Source organism: Drosophila hydei, unplaced genomic scaffold (assembly GCF_003285905.1).
Source record: "Drosophila hydei strain 15085-1641.00,03,60 unplaced genomic scaffold, DhydRS2 tig00000060-arrow-pilon, whole genome shotgun sequence".
In the NCBI taxonomy this organism is placed as follows: domain Eukaryota; kingdom Metazoa; phylum Arthropoda; class Insecta; order Diptera; family Drosophilidae; genus Drosophila; species Drosophila hydei.
This window is the reverse complement of record NW_022045656.1, coordinates 5427309-5445238: the sequence shown is the minus strand read 5'-3', so window position 1 is coordinate 5445238 and position 17930 is coordinate 5427309. Positions and strand designations below refer to the sequence as shown.

The following is a 17930-nucleotide window of genomic DNA, read 5'->3' as shown; positions in this document are numbered from 1 at the left end:
GACACTTTTGTCGGAGTGGCTGAAGATGCATACAAAATTCAAAGTATTTTTATTATTATTTTTTTTTATTACAACTTTAATTTTCATTGCAATTTTAATTATCATATATATAAGTTTGTTATAATTTTATAATATTTATTTAGATGTAGTCTGAAAATAATGGATTTAATAAGTAAGGAAAGAAAGAGCAGTACGATTATATTATCTATTTAACTAACTATACATACTTTATAAATATTTCATTAATTTCAATCATAATAGACTTTAATTAGCCACTCCCAGACCCAATTGATCTGCGAGCTCATATTTCTAGCCATAACTTTGGCCACTCTCAAATAATTCGTGCACTTGCAGCTCGGCAGCTCGGCAGCTTTTTCCATATTTTTAGACACTACAAAGACAACCCCAAAAATACAAAAGAAAAAAATAAGAAACAAGAAACAAACAACAAGAAACGCCCCTTTCCAGTTAGCTGACTTTTTAATAAATATAAAGCGTTAATTTGCTGCATAATTGCGCCGTGCCACGCCCACTTGCTGCGTGTAGACCCTTCGTGTCTGGCAGCTCGTTTGCTCCTAGTTAAGTAGCACAGCCTCCCACTCCTTGGCTTGTCTCAAAGACAAGCAGCCGTCAATGGCAGCGCCACGCCCCTTTACGTTGGGTTCCACCCCGCCCGTCCCTTTTTTATGTCTTCAATGACAGTTATTTCATTTTTCTTGTTGATGTTTTTCCCTGCACTCATTAAACCAAGTTAAAAAGGCATATAGCACCCAGTTGTTGCCGTTGTTGCCGTCATTGTTGTTGTTGTTGTTGGCCTGTTTCCGTTGTTAGCCAAGCTGTTGAAGTTGTCCTGGATATGCTCCTGGTTTCAGCTCGTCTCTTCCTTGTTGCCTTCGCCATGTACTTGCGGCCATGTCGAAGACAACGCACAAAATTTTCAAATAACATTTTCCACAGCCCCACAAAAAAGTCGAGAAACAGAAACTGGAGTAGTAGAAAAAGACAAGGACATAATGTCGCACTCTGGCTAGGACTGTACACGACTTGGCTTTAATTATTGTTGATAACACGGCGCACAGGGCGTTGGGCTTTAATGTTCTAGCCGCAAAACGTCATGGCTGAGAGCTTGGCACGCGGCTCTGACACAAATTTCAATTGCGCATCTGTCTAATTGGCGGCGTCAGGAGTCTGTTACTCAGCGGGCTCTACATGCATTGGCTTTTCATCAATTTTAAGCATAGTTATTAGGCATATGGCGAAATAGAGAGACAAGTCAATAAAAAATTAGTCATAGACTAAGCTTATTTCGACGTATTGCTAAAATTAAGTAGACATATGGTTAGAGTTGCTAAGTGAAGTATTGTTAATGTGTTTATATACATGGAAAATTGAGTTTAAAATAATTGCAGATTTTTTTTTAACATATTTTGATTAGAATAATAAATTTTGATTGGCTATATTTATTAAAAAATTAACTAATCATGCTGTTAGTTTTTTTTTAAATAATAATAACATTTCTCATGAAAGAAATAATAAAAAAAAAATATAATAATAATAATAATAATAATATAATAATATATAATTACAATGTATATATAATAATAATAATAATAATATTAATAAAAATGTGATATTAAATGAAATGTGCTTGGCTTATAAACAAAAGAAAATGCAACTTGATGTTGGTCTTCTAGGGATTATTCTTTGTTAATTTTAATTCAAGTTGACACAAAGGATCGTCGGCCTCATTGGATACAATAGTGAACTAATGTGTGAAGTGATCTCAGAAGTAACTCTGATGTCTTCAACCTATTTCGGACTAGTTAATAAATATTTATATAATGTAATGAATATGGTTTTTTATATTTAAAAAATGTGTATTTTTATATGGGTAAATAAATAAGTTTGCTCTAAGTACTTTGTTATTAATGCAGTCTCAAAATATGTGATTACCATTCATCAATAATAGTATCAATTAAAAATACTCTTTATAACAATATATTCCTGCAGCAACTTAGTTACATGGCAGCTAGTTAGTAATATATTTTAGCCAAGATTTGCATTATTATCTCCATTATTTAACCGCTCACTTTAAGCACCAGCTCTTCAAAAGTAAAACCAATCACTTAACTTTTCAACTATAATTTATTCACATTAAATATTCTTAGACACTTTTCAAAAGGAATGACATGTTATGATATTACACAGCCGCCCTCTTCCGCTATACAGCAGGCGGTAAGCAGCAGGCAGCATTCCATTTGCTCTCTTGTTGGACCATTGTTCTCCTCCACATAGATCGTTTGGGGCTGTGTGACGACTACGGCTGGTTGTGTGTAGGCTGGTTGCTGGATGACTTCGACAACCTCCACTGGCGGTGGATAGTAGGGATCGATGACATCCACTTGATAGCCCGGGTTGTACATGATCTTGTCGTTTAACTACGCGCGTGTCTAACTAATTGAATTGACTAAATGTTATGTTGTACGTCGCAATAACTTGTTTTAAACTAAAATTGTGGTTCGCTGAAAGTTGATTTTTGGTAACTTTTTCGCTACTGAATACATTCTTTTTTTATCATAAGCCCCTGGCATTTGATCAATGAGCTCTGATAATAAAAGAGTTTTGTGTAAGTGTCAAAGGCACAGTGAAGCAATGTGATTGAAAATAAAAGAAAATTTCAAATTGTGATTTACATAATTTAAATTACAATTATTCGTCACATGTTTCGGTTTAATTCAGGGTGAAATTTATTCTGTGTATTTTGGCAAGTCTTTTAGGTAGCTAATGAATGTGCAATTGAAGCTATTTATAATTATATACAAATTAAAAAAATAATTATTATTTATTTATTTGGTTAAAAAAGTTTTTTAAAAATATAATTAATATTCTTATTAATATTAATTTTAATATTCTTATATATATTTATATAATATATGTATTTATATAATATTATATATTAAAGCTTATTTAATTATATTATATATGCCCAAAACATGCCTTCAATATTTTTAGAGATGAGTGCAATTGATAAATTATTACTAAATATATAAGAACAAATAAATAAAAGAATTGTTGATAACAAAAATAAATTCTAGGTATAAATATTTATCAAGCTGAGGTATAGTTTCTGTTTTAACAATAGCAAAATAAATAAATAAAAAATAAATTTAAATATATATCATCATTTAATAAGAATAATTGTTTGCAGCTCTATTATTTATATGAAAGAAAAACAAGTGCCATAGTGCGTATGAGTAATATCATTTCTAACCAGGCTGAAATTAGAATTATTTCTTATATACATATATATTTGATGAACTTATGATTTAACACAATTATCGCTGTCTTCGCCACAGTTCAGCGCTTCGCGTGCAACAGTGCGTATGAGTAATATGGTTTGGGCTATAGATAAACGGCAAGTAAAAAAAGTACACACAAATTACGCTGAATGGGTGACCCAGCAACCCACAACACTGCCCTGCCACCCACTCAGTCAAACCCTTGTCAAAACTGTTCGAAGAAAAAAAAAACAGTAGAAGAAACTTTTGGCTTTGCGGTTGCAATACGCAAAGATCTCTCATAAAATGTTTTATCAAATGGCAGCAGGCGGCACTTTTTGACACATTTTCGCTTTTATTGGCAAATTGAAAAACATATATAAATAATAACTGGCAATGCCAACTAAGTTTTCCACTGGCAAGTTTTCATATATACTTGTGTGTGTGTGTGTATGTGTGCTATGTCAAAGGGTTGCCAGGCCGCTCATAAAACTACAAAATTTTTGCGGTTTCCCTGTGTGTGTGTGGGTGTGGATGTTATTAAATTTGGCTTTTTATTAGAGCAGGCCAGAAGCACATTCGAGATTTATGCAAGACAATGTGCTGCCCAAGTGCTCAACCACAGCCCCGTGTACCACACAGAAAACATTATTTATAACAAATCGTAAAATTTTATTGCACGAAAAAAGTGTGTGTATTGTGTGTGTGTGTGTGTGTGTGTACGTGTGTGTGTAAATGTGCTTCACAAGCCATAGAAACTTAATTTAACGGAAAGCATTAAAGGATTTGCAGCGCCTTTTGTTTGAAGTTCATATTGTTGCTGCCGTTGTCAAATGTTGTTGTTGTCGTTGTTGTTGTTGTTACTCTACATTATCGTGCAACAGCAACAACATTCGCCGCAGCTAAAGCAACAGGGACAGCAGGGGCAGCAGCAACAGCCATTATCTTTGGGTGGTGGAGGCTGGACAATAACCGTTGTAGGGCCCGTCGGCGGGGGCACATTTATCACCTCAATACGTGTCTGATTATCCATTATTACTATTTTGCTTCGATCAAAGTTTTCGAGCTGCGACTTCTTGCGCGTTACACGGACGGTGTTAGACTATTTTATAAGGCCAGATCGGCCTATTATGGTATTCACTCACTGACAATCTCTAAAGTACGTTCTCCGCGAATGTACGTAGTTGTGCTCTGGCGTGTGTATGTTGTGTGGGTATTGACTACAAAAATAGTCTTATCTGTAGATAAAACACTATCGCGCTCTTATTATCTTCATTGGGCTGGACAGGTGAATTGTCTTATCTGTACCAAACATTTTATTTGTTATAAAAAACACAGATTGCATGAATAGTCTATATGCACGGAAGTATCAAAAAGGAACTAGTTCCAATGAGTGATAGTTTATACAGTTTAATTGCAATATAATATAATTTAAAAAGTAAATATATAACTTATTTCAATGTTGTTCATAAACAATGTGTGGCTTAAAAATATATATTTAACAAGTTCTCCTCACCTCAATTTATTGCCATATAAACGTGTGAATAGGCTTACAGTATGAGTCAGCCTTTTATTACAAAAAAATTGTTTTTAAGTGAATTTGTTTGCTTATATTGCTATTGAGTTGTGTATTATGCCAAGAATTGTTAAACAATAATAATATAAATGTAAAAACGCAGTGAGTAAAGGTAAATTGAAATACACTACTCACGGATATACATATATAGAATGTCTTTTACAGCTGGCGTATATATGACTGACTCATCTATATCTTTGCGTTGACAAAACTTTATACCTTGAGAAACAAATTCTGAATGATTTTATGAATTTTAAGATAATATAGTTAAAAAGTAAAGTAATTGTTATTGGGAGTTTATATAATATATTTTTGATCTGAGCTTAAAATAAACGATTAATGCTCAAAGGAGAATAGTATTATTTTGATTTTAAATTTTGAAATTTTGAATATTTAATGCGCAATCAATTTTGATCGATTTTTAATATTAAAATATACGAAGAAATAATACTCAAAGAAGAATACTTTTATATCGATTATAATCGATTTTATGCGCATGGGAAAACACCTGAAACCCAAATCTCTAGTGAAGACTTTTCAATTGCTCAACGCTGCTTACCAATTAATAATAATGATTATGATTATAATGCTATCTTAAGAATTTGTCCATTAATTTTTCCTTGACTAGTAAATTGATCGACAGCGATTATAATGTATATACATATATGCTCTCAAAGAGAGATGGCTATATTTTTAGAATTTTATGACCAGGCCACAACGTCGATAGGAAGCACCTGGCTTAACTAGCTTTATCTTTGACAAAGCAATACACAAACAGTACGTTTAGCATTCAATGTCATGTGTGTGCCAAAGTGAAACATATAATGACCAATTATATGTTATCTTATCTAATCTAACTATGAAACTAACAAGAACTACGAAATTTACATGCAGCACATAGCAAAGCACCCAATTTATGCAGCTGGTGTGGAGCGACGCCGTCATAGGTATATCCCATTGCCAGATCTCAATTAAAAATTGGGGTTATTTGTGGTGGGGGGATTGTCAGGGGATGTGCATTACCTTTGTGGCCCACAATGAAATTAATAAAAATATATTTTTGAGCGCGCAATGGTGATGATAATTAGTGTACGTGATTCTATTTACTTGGAAACCAGCAGCCAAAAAGTCCCTCCGAAATACATAAAAGGGGTGCTTTGCCTGTTTGTGTGTAATATGATATGCGCGTAAAAAATATAGTACGTGTGTGCGTGACAATGGCAACAACGTGCGATGACAGGACTGAGGACTTCGAACTGGGGCTGAAGCATTTGGGACCTGGGTGTCAAAAATGAAACAACGCCTGCTCGGAATTTTAAAATAACCAAATGAGCTGGCGCCTGAAGTAAGCCAGCAACAGCGAGCGAGACAACAAGCCCCATAAATATTTATAAACTTTTGCCTGTCATATAAATACAGGGTCATTAGTTGGCCGCACACACCTTTCGCTCCGGCTTGAGCTGGAAGCCCCTTCAGGACAATAAGATCCAACTAGACGGCCATTTAAATGTTTACGGCTCTGCCAACTTGACACTAGTAGCAGCTCGATGCAGCTTATTAGTTAAACAAAGGAATTATTCAAGGACACTAATGGGAGACTCAAACAAGCAGGAGACATGTTTGTAGCTGTATGTGTGTAGGTGTCTCTATGTAACATATATATAACATATAAATGGTTTTGTTGATGTAGACTAACTACTGAATGAGTACGTGAAGATAAAACGTATATATACAATTTATATGATAAAAAATAATTACTTTTGGTATGTAGATGCTAATTTATTTTTTTTTTAAATAGAAATATAAAATATATATAAATGTTAATTCAAGAAATATATATCTAACTTAAGTAGAAGAGCTTTCGCAGCATTAAAAATAATTCTTGAATTATACAAAAAATATATAATACATATAAAAAGAAAAATAATAAATATTCAACTATAAATAAAAAAATCAAAATATATATTTTGATAAATTTTATATGCAAGCTGATTTTTTTTCTATCAATATCCATTAAAATTAAATATTTAACTAAATAAATTTAAAAATTGGAAAGCAATTCAGGCAGCTATTAAAAAAATAAATACAATAATATTTATATATTATATTCATAACAGTGCTAAAATAATAATGGAAAATATACTTTTTTTAAACTTAAAAACAAACATTTTCCTATTTATCATATTTAGTTCATATCAACTTCAACTTCAACAAATATTTTCAAGCATTTTTTATTTTTATTTATTTTACAAATAGAAATTCTTTAACAATTTTCATAAAGTGCGTCTGCCACAACTCAAAGCTACTTATTCTAAATTTCAAATGTAATACCAATAAAAAAATATTAAAAATAATATTGCTAACAATAGCTACATTGAAATGCTCAGGTTGCAAATACTGCAGGGCAGTTGGTTGACTGTAATATACTCATATTTATAATTTAGCGCCAGCTACAGACACGCCAAACTGCCTAGAAAGGAGCACATATAAAAATGATAAAGCAAAATGGCGAAAAGTGGCAGTAAAAAAATAAAATGCGCTGCCGCAAAAGTGCCATTTGTGGCATAAACACATGCGCGGCAAAGTTTGATAAGACAAAAGGCGGCGGCAGCAGCACACGAGTGGGTGGCTGTCTGGCAGGCTAACAGGTGAAGCAAGCCATGCCGGGCAGGTAGGCCAAAAAGTTTGCCAAGTGTGGTCTCACACACACACGCACACAAACACAGCAACTGCGACAACACAAGCAGCAGCAGCAGCAGCAAACGTGGCAATGTCCTAAGGATGAACTTCAGCGCCAACGTTGGCACCGCAATGTGCCACTAAATGCTGCCACTAAATGTGTGCCAAGTATTATTGCAGGTGCCTATCTATACATGTGTGTATGTCTGTGTGAGCGAGTGTGTTTCTCAAGGATCTACCTTTCAGTCGAGCTGCGCATAAAATTAGCACAATAAAAAGCCATAAATGCGACACAAAAACATGAAAATCCACTTGTTATAATTTAATCGAGTTGATAGAAATTTTACGACGACGCGTTTTTCACGTAAATTTTCCTACACATACATATATATTATGTGTTTGTTTTTTCTTTCGTTTTAAATGTAGGTTAACATAAAAGCCGTTATCACACGAGACCTGTTAATGGGCGGCCACAAAGATAGCTCAGCTATAAACTAAATCAGTTTAGTAGAAGGCGGCTACAAATGGAAATGCATTCGGATCCCAGGTCCTATAATTGACCTTGTGCTGGCTCTTTAAGCACCTAAGTTCACAATGGGAAAGCTTTAAAGCTTCAAGTTTTGTAGGCTGAAATAACAGATGAGAATACTAAGCAGGTTTGCTTTTGTAAGGTAGAAATACAGAGGCTAATACCCTAAATGCATATGAACGCAGCAATCTTCTAAACGCAGTACAATTATATATTTTTTCCATATATACCAAAGTTATTCATCAATTAGGCAAACCCCATACTGCCCAAGTATCTCGTAGCATATTCTTTTCAATGCAAGCTTATTTACAAGGCATGAATATTTTAAATTATTGATCCATTATCTATCACAATATTACTCTTTCGAAACGCTGGCTCGACTTAATTAAATGTGTATATTTTATTTATTTGTAACATGTTGAAATTAATACGGACTCGATATTTACTTATTTTAATAAAGTACTTAAGTCTTTTCAAAAATTGTTTGAGGATTTAAATATGCATAGTTCTTATTCCATATCAATCTGAAAAGAATGTATTGTCAATGCATTATTATATTAAATATATCATATTCGCTCACTTCCTGTCCCGAATATATGGTTGACGCCTTGCTGGCCCTTTGACTGGCTATTGAGCTGATCTTACGATTGTATTCGTCCTCGGTAGATAACATACAAACATCTATGAATTTGGCGAGGCTCGGAGACTTGAGCTGCTTGGCAATTGGCAGAGCCTCTTCTAAGGCCTCTTTCGTACTCTCTACCTTATGCTGCAAAGTGTTTGCCTTTATCATTTGAATAATGCCTAGGAACTTCCATATGAGGCTGTTACAGTTTTGACTCTCTAGATCCAACAAATTAATAACTGTTTACAGACATAATATTAATGAAGTATTCGTACCTTTTACCGCCTTGCGTGCATTGAAACAGCATTCATCGTAATGTAGTTGGGTCAGATGAATGCTGGCCATTTGATGAAGTAGATAGCATTTCTCTATCGAAAATTTAGAAAATCTCATTCGTTTCTCCAAGCGTGATAACATTTTTCTAAAAGTCAAATAAATTAATTTAATTTATAGTAATTTAATCCTTTTTGTTCACCCACCGGCATTTCCTGCCTTCGCTTTCCTCGTCGCCTTCTTGATAAGTCGATCGGTCGCCGAATACAAACGGCACAATATCTTTCACCTTATCGACAGGCAGTAAAAGCAATTGCAACATTGCTCTCGACGATATTCTAAAGTTCTTGGGCACGCGATACTGTTCACAAAGGGCCAAAGCTAAGTTATTATATACCTCATTATGGAACTCAAATTTCCAACACATGACACGATTTGTTTTCGTCACATAGTAATCGCCCATCACTTTCTCAACATAGGAGGAAAGCTCCTAAATGTATATTGTCAGAAATTAAATGATGTCATATGATATATGATATATGATATATTACATTTGGACCGACATATATTTACCTTGACGTCCTTGGCTTTACGCAGTCGTCGTATATGTTTGAGATCATGAATCATATTGCGATGCGTTTGATATTGTACTCGGAACAGATACGCCTCTCTACTCTTTTCCAACATCTTCTTGTCGGGGAACTTGAGGAAGCTCACATAATACTGAGGACTGCGGCATTGCAGCATTTTCTGCGAGAGTAAATAAATATGGGTTAAACATATTACAGCATATTAGATCTTAGACGTACGATGAACTGCCTTATAATATCATACTGCTTGAAGGCAAGTGTTCGCAAGAAGGATTTTGAACGCTTGCATTGATCTAGAAGCAAGCTCGGATTGTTTCGTAGATTCTTCATGAATAAAACGTCGTACCACGAATCGTTCAGATAGTTTTGATGGATTACATTGAATGCACGCGCTCTGCGCGACACTTCAAGCGGCGACAAAATCTCTTCCTATAGAAGCTGTATTAATTATCACTATATTCGTTTAGGTATACCGGCTTTACATACAATAGTCTCGGGTATACTGAGCACATCGCATTTATGCTGATCTCTCAATATCTTCCACATGGGGCGCGTGTCAACGAACTCTTTCGCCTTGTTGATCTCTCGCACACGTTGAATGAGTTTTTGATGTTTTAAAAAGAACAAGGACATGGATTTGCCCGTGACATCTTCAATAACATCGTTTACCTAAATTTCGATACGCATATATGGTATATCCGTAATATACATATAAGGACATGCACATCTTACCACCATGACTCGCGTTTGAAAGTGCTTGGCCTTGACGCCAATAAAACGTCGGATATTATCGTGCAGCTCACATGCACTGTTCTCGAACTGGTTGAGCTCGAACAACGCATCGCAAATTTGCAAATTGATGGGACAATTTGGACCACGCGCCCCCATGCCGATTTCTATGATCGAATCACATTCATTTGTCAATCAATTATGTGGAAACATCACATCCAACTTACTAGCAGCCAATCGAGCATCGGTCAAAGCCTGTTCGATTCGTGCGGCCTTTCGTTGCACCTGACTGCGTCGATAGAGCGTCACATAATCATAGTTGTTCATATCCAGTGCCTTCGTATAATAATATAAAGCGATGTTCTCTCGGCGTCTATTAAAGTAGTATGTGCCCCAATCTCTATAAATATCATGTTCGATTTCCTCGCTCCAATCAAATTTCAGCCATATAGGCACAGCGCCATCAAGCCCAGCTTGCGGGACATAGCCCACAATGGACGTCATGATTGTAAATACTTGTTAGCAATCGAATGTAATTGAAATTATGAAATTGAAAAATTACAAAACCGAACTATGTTTCAGGTTATTGTGTTAAACTGCTTCCATCTGTTAGTGTGTTGCTACTGAAGCTATTTGTGCAAAGTTAGCATTAAGTGATTTATATGAAAGCTCAATGAGTTCTAGATTGAAAATATCAATATTTAGTTTTCAGTTATTTTTGTTAAGGTTAACTGAAGCTGAACTAGAGTTTATGGTATTTTTTTGCATTTAGCTTTTTCCAATAGTTTCAAAAACCTTTTTCGGCTGATACATGGTTTTCTTGGAAGTTTTCTATAATGATATCTAGATATGTTGTCTGTTTTGATAAGACATATGTTTGCTACATAAAATTTTCGATATATAATATGTTTCATGTTAAAAAGCAGCGTCAGTTCGATACTTGCAGCAGAATTTATACTTAATTACTATAAACTTATAAATATTCAGATCGAACTTCATGTATGAAGCAATTTCTTGTTCATTGTCTTGGCTGCTTGGAACATTTGAAACTTTTTTTATTAAATTTTTTACTAACTTTATATTTTATATATATTTATTTAATTATATTTTATGTTCTTAGGTTTTCATTTTATGTTCTTAGGATTTCATTTCCTTTACTAATAAAAGTTCTTTAAGAACAAAATTACTTCCGTACTATATGATTCCTAGAGTCAGCTAGTTGATTCAACTGAAAAAATGTAAAGGAAACAAGCTATTGAAATTGTAAGTGTTTACGACTGGAACTTGGAAATAGTAGAAATATACCATTTACTGCAGCAATATCAGCGTTGATCCCACCTAATAGACCAATTATTATTATTGTACAAAATGTATTTAATTTATTTTAATTATTTTTATTTTATTTTTAAATATTTAAGTTTGTTTGCCAAAATTTTATTTAAAAAATTATTCTTGGATAGATGTTACGGGGCATCAAATTCATCTAAAAACGGCTTATTTATGGGACTTGCAAAGTTGAAGCCTTTTTGTTGTGGTTCTTTGACTAACTTTACAAAGCGAACTTGAATTATATATATATATATTTTTTTTTATTTGTTTTTTTTATATATTTTGTATATATATTATTTATTGCTAATTTTGTAAAAAGGTATCAAAGTATCCTTAGTAATAAAAGAAACACTTTTCCAGCATTTCCTGAACTACACGCCTCAGCTCAGCTCAGTGCTTGCCATGGACATTCTGCTGGCCCGTGCCATCGCTAGTGAGACACCCTTGCGACGGAATTCTTCGTCAGCCTGATTGTAGCATACTTCTATAAATTCCAGCAGTTTCGGTGACTTTAGCTTTTCGGCAACAGGTATTGCCTCGTCTGCAGCTTCCCTCGTCTTTTCTATTTTGTGCTGCAAGGCATTTGCTTTGATTATCAACAGTAGACATAAGAACCTCCAGAGTGCGCTTTGACAGTCGTGACTTTCTATACAATTGTAAAAAGTATTAATATATTTTTATATCATATAAAATACGTATTATATTGGTGTAAGCACCTTTTATAGCTTTGCGCGCAGTAAAACAGCATTCATCGTAATGCAATTGACTTAAATGAGTGCTGCTTATCTGATGGTATAAATAGCACTTCTCAATTGAATATGTGCTGAATCGAATGCGTTTCTCCAGGCGAGTAATTAGTTTTCTTTGGATTACAAATTCTTTCATTAATTCATGATACTTGCGGAGCAAGCATTGTAGTTCAATGTATTTACCTCGCATTTACCGCAGCGTGATCTATCACATCGCCTCCTTGATATGTTGACCGATCTCCAAATACAAATGGTTGGACTTCTTTAATTTTTTCATTTGGCAACATTAAAATCTGAAAAAGTGCATCATCCGATTTTATAAGATCTTTGGGCGCTTCGTACTGTTCGGCAAGTGCGATTGCCAAGCTATTGTAGACCTCATTGTAGAACTGGAATTTCCAGCACATGACACGATTTGTTTTCGTCACATAGTAATCGCCCATTATTTTCTCAACAAAGGCGGCAAGCTCCTAAATAGGTCGTCAAATTAAATCAAAGTGAAATATAATAAAAATAATGAATTAATAAAAATATAAATATATAAATAAATACAATCGACTAAATATATAAATAAATACAAAAGATAATTAACATCACTAATTAAAAATACCTTGACTTTCTTTTCCATTCTCAGCTTGCGAACTTTCCCTAAGTCGTGAATCATATGGCGATGTGTTTGGTATTGAATGCGAAAGAAATATGCATCCTTACTCTTTTCCATTAATTTCTTATTGGTAAACTTTAGGAAGTTCACATGGTAAAGTGGACTGCGGCTATAAATCATTTTCTAGCAAGATTTGTACTTATTAATTAATTAAAAATGTATACTTTATGCTTAATACTAACTATGAAACGTCGAATTATATTATATTGTTGGTTACACATTTTTTCCAGAAATTCTCTAGAGTTCTTGCATTGATTTAGCAGCAAATTAGGATTCTTACGCAAGTTTTTCATGAATAGAACGTCGAACCACGACTCATTCAAGTAGGTCTGATGTATGACATTAAAACCGCGACTTCTGCGCGCGATTTCCAACGGAGATAAAAAAATTTCCTTTTCGGAATATTTGAATATCAAGCAATGATCATGATCGTTGAGTACCCACCTCTTCCTCAGGTATGCTTAGTATATCACACTTCTCTTGGTCTCTTAATATCTTCCACATAGGACGATCATCGATAATTTCACTCTCTTTGATTAACGCGCTCACGTGTTGCACAAGTTTCCGATTTTTCAGATAGTATAAAGATAGGGCCTTTCCTGTAACTTCTCTAATGATATCATCGACCTATAGAAAAACACTTAACGGAATACTTAACCTTTTTATTGTATATTTAAATTTACCACAATCAGACGCTTATCAAAGTTCTTGGCTTTAGTACCCCTGAAATGGCTTAAATTTGTGTGTAATTTCAATTTAGACATTTCGAATTTGTTGAGCATAAGCTGACAATCGCATATTTGCAGATTGATCGGACAATTGGGTCCCACATCGCTCTCAGCCATTTCTATTCAATACACCAATTAGTTGACTTTGATTCTTTCAATTAATATCCAGACTTACCTTCAGCCCTAAGAGCATCAAGTAGTGAATCATTGATCTGGGCTGCTTTGCTCTTGGCTACACTACGTCTATAGAGCGTATCCCAATCTTCATTATCCAGTAGAAGTGCTTGAGTCAGATAGTAAAGTGCAAAGTTTTCGCGGCGCCGATTAGAGTAATAAGTGCCCCAATCTCTATAGATATCATGCTGCACTTTCGAACTCCAGTCCAAGTTCATCCATGCCGGAAGAGTTTCGCCTTCTCGCAAATTGGGCACAAATCCAACAATCGAAGTCATCGTTCAGGTATTACGGTATATCAAGCTATAAAAAATTATCCAATATAATTAAAGGCTCAAAGTGCAAGAAGGTCGAATCGTAGTTCTATATTCTATCATATCATTTCTATGGAAAGTTTGTAATTTATTACTTTAATAAAATTATAAGTTTTACCACTCGGTACATGCTAAGCTTAAGTTAATAGTAATTAAAATAGTTAGTTAATTATTTACTTACTCAACAAATAATTCACTTTCATTAATTTCCACTATAAATTTAAGAAATTTATAAAAATGTTAGAAAATTAAAAATAGGCTAAACAAAATAATAAAAAAGGAAAATTTAATAAACTGCTGTCTCTCAGCAACAAAATCAAGGGAATAAGAATAAGTTATTGAAATCAAAAAAAACTAAACAAAATGTAAAAACAATGCCTACTTATATTATTAAATAATATATAAACATAAAAAATATATTTAAATTGTTTTCCAGTTATGTGCAACGAAATATTGTAACTATTATAAATTCTTTAATATAAATTTCACTTATTAAATGTTAAATAGTTTTACCTTTTATTTGGTCAAAATCATCTGATAAATCACAAAAAGGCTTTGCTCTACATATATCAAAGATAAACACATTTTTTTTAATTTACTTATTATTGAAAAAGAAAAATTCAATTTTTAGGCTCAAATATCATATACGCCTTTGAGACTAATTCTTAAAACTATTTGATAAAATAATTCATTTTAATTACTGATTTATCAATATTTCTCAAGATTAAATCAAAATTTAAAACACTATTAAATATATATATATAGATATATTAAGCTATATACTAATAATACCTATTTACAAAACATATATTGATAGAATCTATTTCCATCTATATATATATTTATTTATATATTGATAAATATATATATATGTATGTTTTTCATTTTAAGAACGTATTGTTTGAGCAATACATATATTTACGTATCTCAATATATATCCATAATCTGACGTCAAAAAAAGAGTTTTGCGAAGAACAAATAGAAAAGTTCTTGGCTTGCTCAGTGCGATTCCGATCGCTTTACTAATTTAGCAAGAAAATAAAAACTTTTGAAATAAACGCGTTTTGATTAACGTTAATAATATAATTGCACCTCAATTCGTTCTACAAGCTGAGTGGACTGCGTGTTATGGGACAAGCGTGCAGGGTTTCCGTTTCCGTTTCAACTTTGAATTCTGTCACACTTCAAATAAGCACCTTGCCATGCAAGGCAACCAAACATATTATTACTATTACAGAAAAAAAGCAGCTAAAGAGAGTAATACTAAACCGCAACTCATGTGACAGAAGTGGCACAAACACACATGAGCCACCGTAGCCGTCGTGCCACCGATTGGCTTTATAATAATAATTGTGCATGCCCAGTGGCTCAGCCAAGTGTAAGAAATCACTTAAAACACACAGCCCGGCAAAGGTTTCAGTTAGGGATTATGTACACATAGCCTCGCAGCCCTCTTCTAATGGCAAAATTTAAGCCACAAGAGCGACCACAAAAGGCCAATGATAAGTGTTAAGAGTCGTAGGCGTAGGCAACTCAACGCGCACATAAATCTAATGTATAATAAATTTAAATAGCGAATTCATGCAAAATGGCAACTCGAGTGTGACCAGACCCCTCCTAGCCCCGCCCACTTTTTGGCTGTCTCACGCACACACACACACACACACAACCACACACATACATCTAAAGTCGAGGCCGACAATGACTACACTTTAGCGGCAAATTTGTGCGCATTGTCGCCGTATTATTTGCTATTATTTATGCCTTTTCCACTATTTACTTCCTATTTTTTTTGTTTCATTTATATTATATTGTTGTTGGTTTTGTTGTTGCTCACACGCCATTGTGTTCGTATGCAAAAGTGGACGCGAACCACTCCCTATACAGTGTCTAACCGCAGCTTGGTATGGCCAGTGGCGTAGACAGGAATTTGGCTGGAAAAGGGCGCAGCAGATGTACACATATGGAAATGGAAGATGGAAGATGGGAGCTGGAAGATGGAAGATGGAAGATGGGAGCTGGAAGATGGAAAATGGGAGCTGAAAGATGGTAGATGAAAGACAATATTCTTGACTGTTGAGCCTGATAAAGAATATTTCTATTTTTTGGACTCTTTCTAGAGAAACCAATATATTAAGTAAATGTGTAGTTGTAATATATATATATATATATGTTTTCCTTTACTTTAATTTCTCTTCATATGTTTGGGAAAGCCAATTTCTAAGTCTCACAATCCCCTTGCTGCGCACGCCACTGCCAACGTCCAGTGGCGTGCTAAGCATTTGCTCGCGTGGATTTTAAACATTTTCACACAACATTCTCATATTTAGACGGCACACATCAGCGACAGTCGAAAGCCAGTGCCCTGTTACCCCGAGTGCGCGCCCAGAAAGTTGGCGGTAATGTAAGCTCCATAAGCCAAATAAAGGACACACACTAATAGCATGCAGCACACGCGACCAAAGCGCCCCGAAACGTAAATCTGTGAAATGTAATTGTTGCCATGAAGAAAACGCCAGAGCCCAAGCCCCAGCTCGAACTCGAACTCGAACTCGAGCAAAGCAAACCCAACCCCACTGGCATACCCAAACCCAAAGCTAAGGGCATTTTAAGTAAGTTTTGCTGGCGCTCTGTGCCATATTCGCATTTTGATAATCGTTGGGCCTCCATCGCACTGCCTGCTCTGATATACAAATTGGCTTTTGCAATGACTTTATACATTTTACGAGCAACAGCCATTTGAGTGGGTTTTCGTATACACACACACACACATATATATATATATATATATATATATATATTTTTTTTTTTTTGTTGGGATTTTATCGGTTTGGTTCTCGTTCTTGTGCTGCTGGCTTTGAGTATGTGGCGCACTCTGATGCGATTATAAAGGCTAAATTGATGCAGATAAAATTAATTGAATTCAAAAAGCCAAATCCGCTGCCCTTTTTTTTGGTTTCTTCCACTTTTCCTACTTATTTCCTTGAAAGTTTTTTTTTCTATTTAGTTGGCGAGTTTAACAAGTGGGTCGCATTTGGGTATTTTTTTTTTGGTTTGCTTTTTCGATAGTTTGGCTAGTTAGTTGGTTAGGTCATGCGAGCAAAAGTCTTGAATGTGCACTCAATTGCTTTTAGATACGCATGGTGCATGCTTAAAGGAAGTTATCTATCAAAAAGAGGAAGCTAAGATCAACGAAAATTGGCAGTATAACAAATATAAGCGAAATATAACGTAATAGCTCGTATACATAGATAAATAAGGTATTTAAAATATTAAAGGAATATTGATACATCGCTGATAATAACCCATTGACTTCACCTGAAAGTTTACCTTCAAGTTTATCTGTCCAAGTTCGTGGGTAAATACCAAACTTTTGTGGAATTTCCGAACTTTGACATTTGAAAAAGCTTTGCCTTCATATAAATATATAATGAAGTTCAACCAATCGATAGGGTGTGTTGCAAGCAGCTCAACGAACATTTCACTATTTAAGTTTTAAGTTGTTTAAAGTGCAAGAAATGCCAGGACCACATAACCCGCCAGGACCTCATGGCCCACATGGCCCAGGAGCCCATCACCCAGGCGGACCGGGACATGCGCCTGAACATGGCCATCAAACGCATCCGCCGCATCATCAGCCAGCTGTGCCCCATCATCATGGACCGCCAGGACCCCCACATCACCCGCATTGAA

At 34.6% G+C, this 17930-nt stretch overlaps 3 protein-coding genes across 4 annotated transcripts; all 3 read right to left on the bottom strand.

The window, feature by feature from the left end:
* Window positions 1-2173: 2173 nt before the first annotated feature.
* Window positions 2174-2520, bottom strand: LOC115482763. Its single transcript, XM_030222692.1, has one exon. It carries the CDS (start codon window positions 2421-2423, stop codon window positions 2193-2195), a length of 231 nt encoding a protein of 76 aa, XP_030078552.1. The 5' UTR covers window positions 2424-2520; the 3' UTR covers window positions 2174-2192.
* A 5919-nt stretch (window positions 2521-8439) lies between these two features.
* On the bottom strand, window positions 8440-10918 carry LOC111593319. The gene is made up of 9 exons (XM_023306027.2): window positions 10507-10918; window positions 10283-10446; window positions 10037-10219; window positions 9770-9979; window positions 9534-9710; window positions 9167-9450; window positions 8963-9108; window positions 8643-8905; window positions 8440-8586 (listed from the first exon to the last, which is right to left on the bottom strand). The coding sequence occupies exons 1-9, from the start codon at window positions 10781-10783 to the stop codon at window positions 8572-8574; spliced, it is 1719 nt and encodes a 572-aa protein (XP_023161795.1). The 5' UTR covers window positions 10784-10918; the 3' UTR covers window positions 8440-8571.
* Window positions 10919-11929: 1011 nt separating this feature from the next.
* On the bottom strand, window positions 11930-14507 carry LOC111593533. Of its 2 annotated transcripts, XM_023306337.2 has the most exons (9): window positions 14419-14504; window positions 13925-14226; window positions 13705-13868; window positions 13466-13648; window positions 13204-13413; window positions 12968-13144; window positions 12541-12827; window positions 12325-12470; window positions 11930-12254 (listed from the first exon to the last, which is right to left on the bottom strand). In XM_023306337.2, the coding sequence occupies exons 2-9, from the start codon at window positions 14199-14201 to the stop codon at window positions 11989-11991; spliced, it is 1710 nt and encodes a 569-aa protein (XP_023162105.1). In that variant the 5' UTR covers window positions 14202-14226; window positions 14419-14504; the 3' UTR covers window positions 11930-11988. The 2 variants fall into 2 exon arrangements, with proteins under 2 accessions (XP_023162105.1, XP_023162113.2); XM_023306345.2 differs by lacking the exons at window positions 11930-12254; window positions 12325-12470; window positions 12541-12827; window positions 12968-13144 and having other exon boundaries at window positions 13286-13378; window positions 14419-14507.
* Between the last annotated feature and the right edge of the window lie 3423 nt (window positions 14508-17930).

Coding starts and splice junctions, on each gene's coding strand:
- LOC115482763 (XM_030222692.1), bottom strand. CDS start 2,423: ATGTACAACCCGGGCTATCAAGTGGATGTCATCGATCCCTACTATCCA.
- LOC111593319 (XM_023306027.2), bottom strand. CDS start 10,783: ATGACGTCCATTGTGGGCTATGTCCCGCAAGCTGGGCTTGATGGCGCT. Junction 9,711..9,769: donor ATATTATAAGGCAGTTCATC/GTACGTCTAAGA, acceptor TTACTCTCGCAG/AAAATGCTGCAATGCCGCAG. Junction 9,109..9,166: donor AGCGAAGGCAGGAAATGCCG/GTGGGTGAACAA, acceptor TTTGACTTTTAG/AAAAATGTTATCACGCTTGG.
- LOC111593533 (XM_023306337.2), bottom strand. CDS start 14,201: ATGACTTCGATTGTTGGATTTGTGCCCAATTTGCGAGAAGGCGAAACT. Junction 13,649..13,704: donor TTGATAAGCGTCTGATTGTG/GTAAATTTAAAT, acceptor GTTTTTCTATAG/GTCGATGATATCATTAGAGA. Junction 13,145..13,203: donor ATATAATTCGACGTTTCATA/GTTAGTATTAAG, acceptor AAATCTTGCTAG/AAAATGATTTATAGCCGCAG.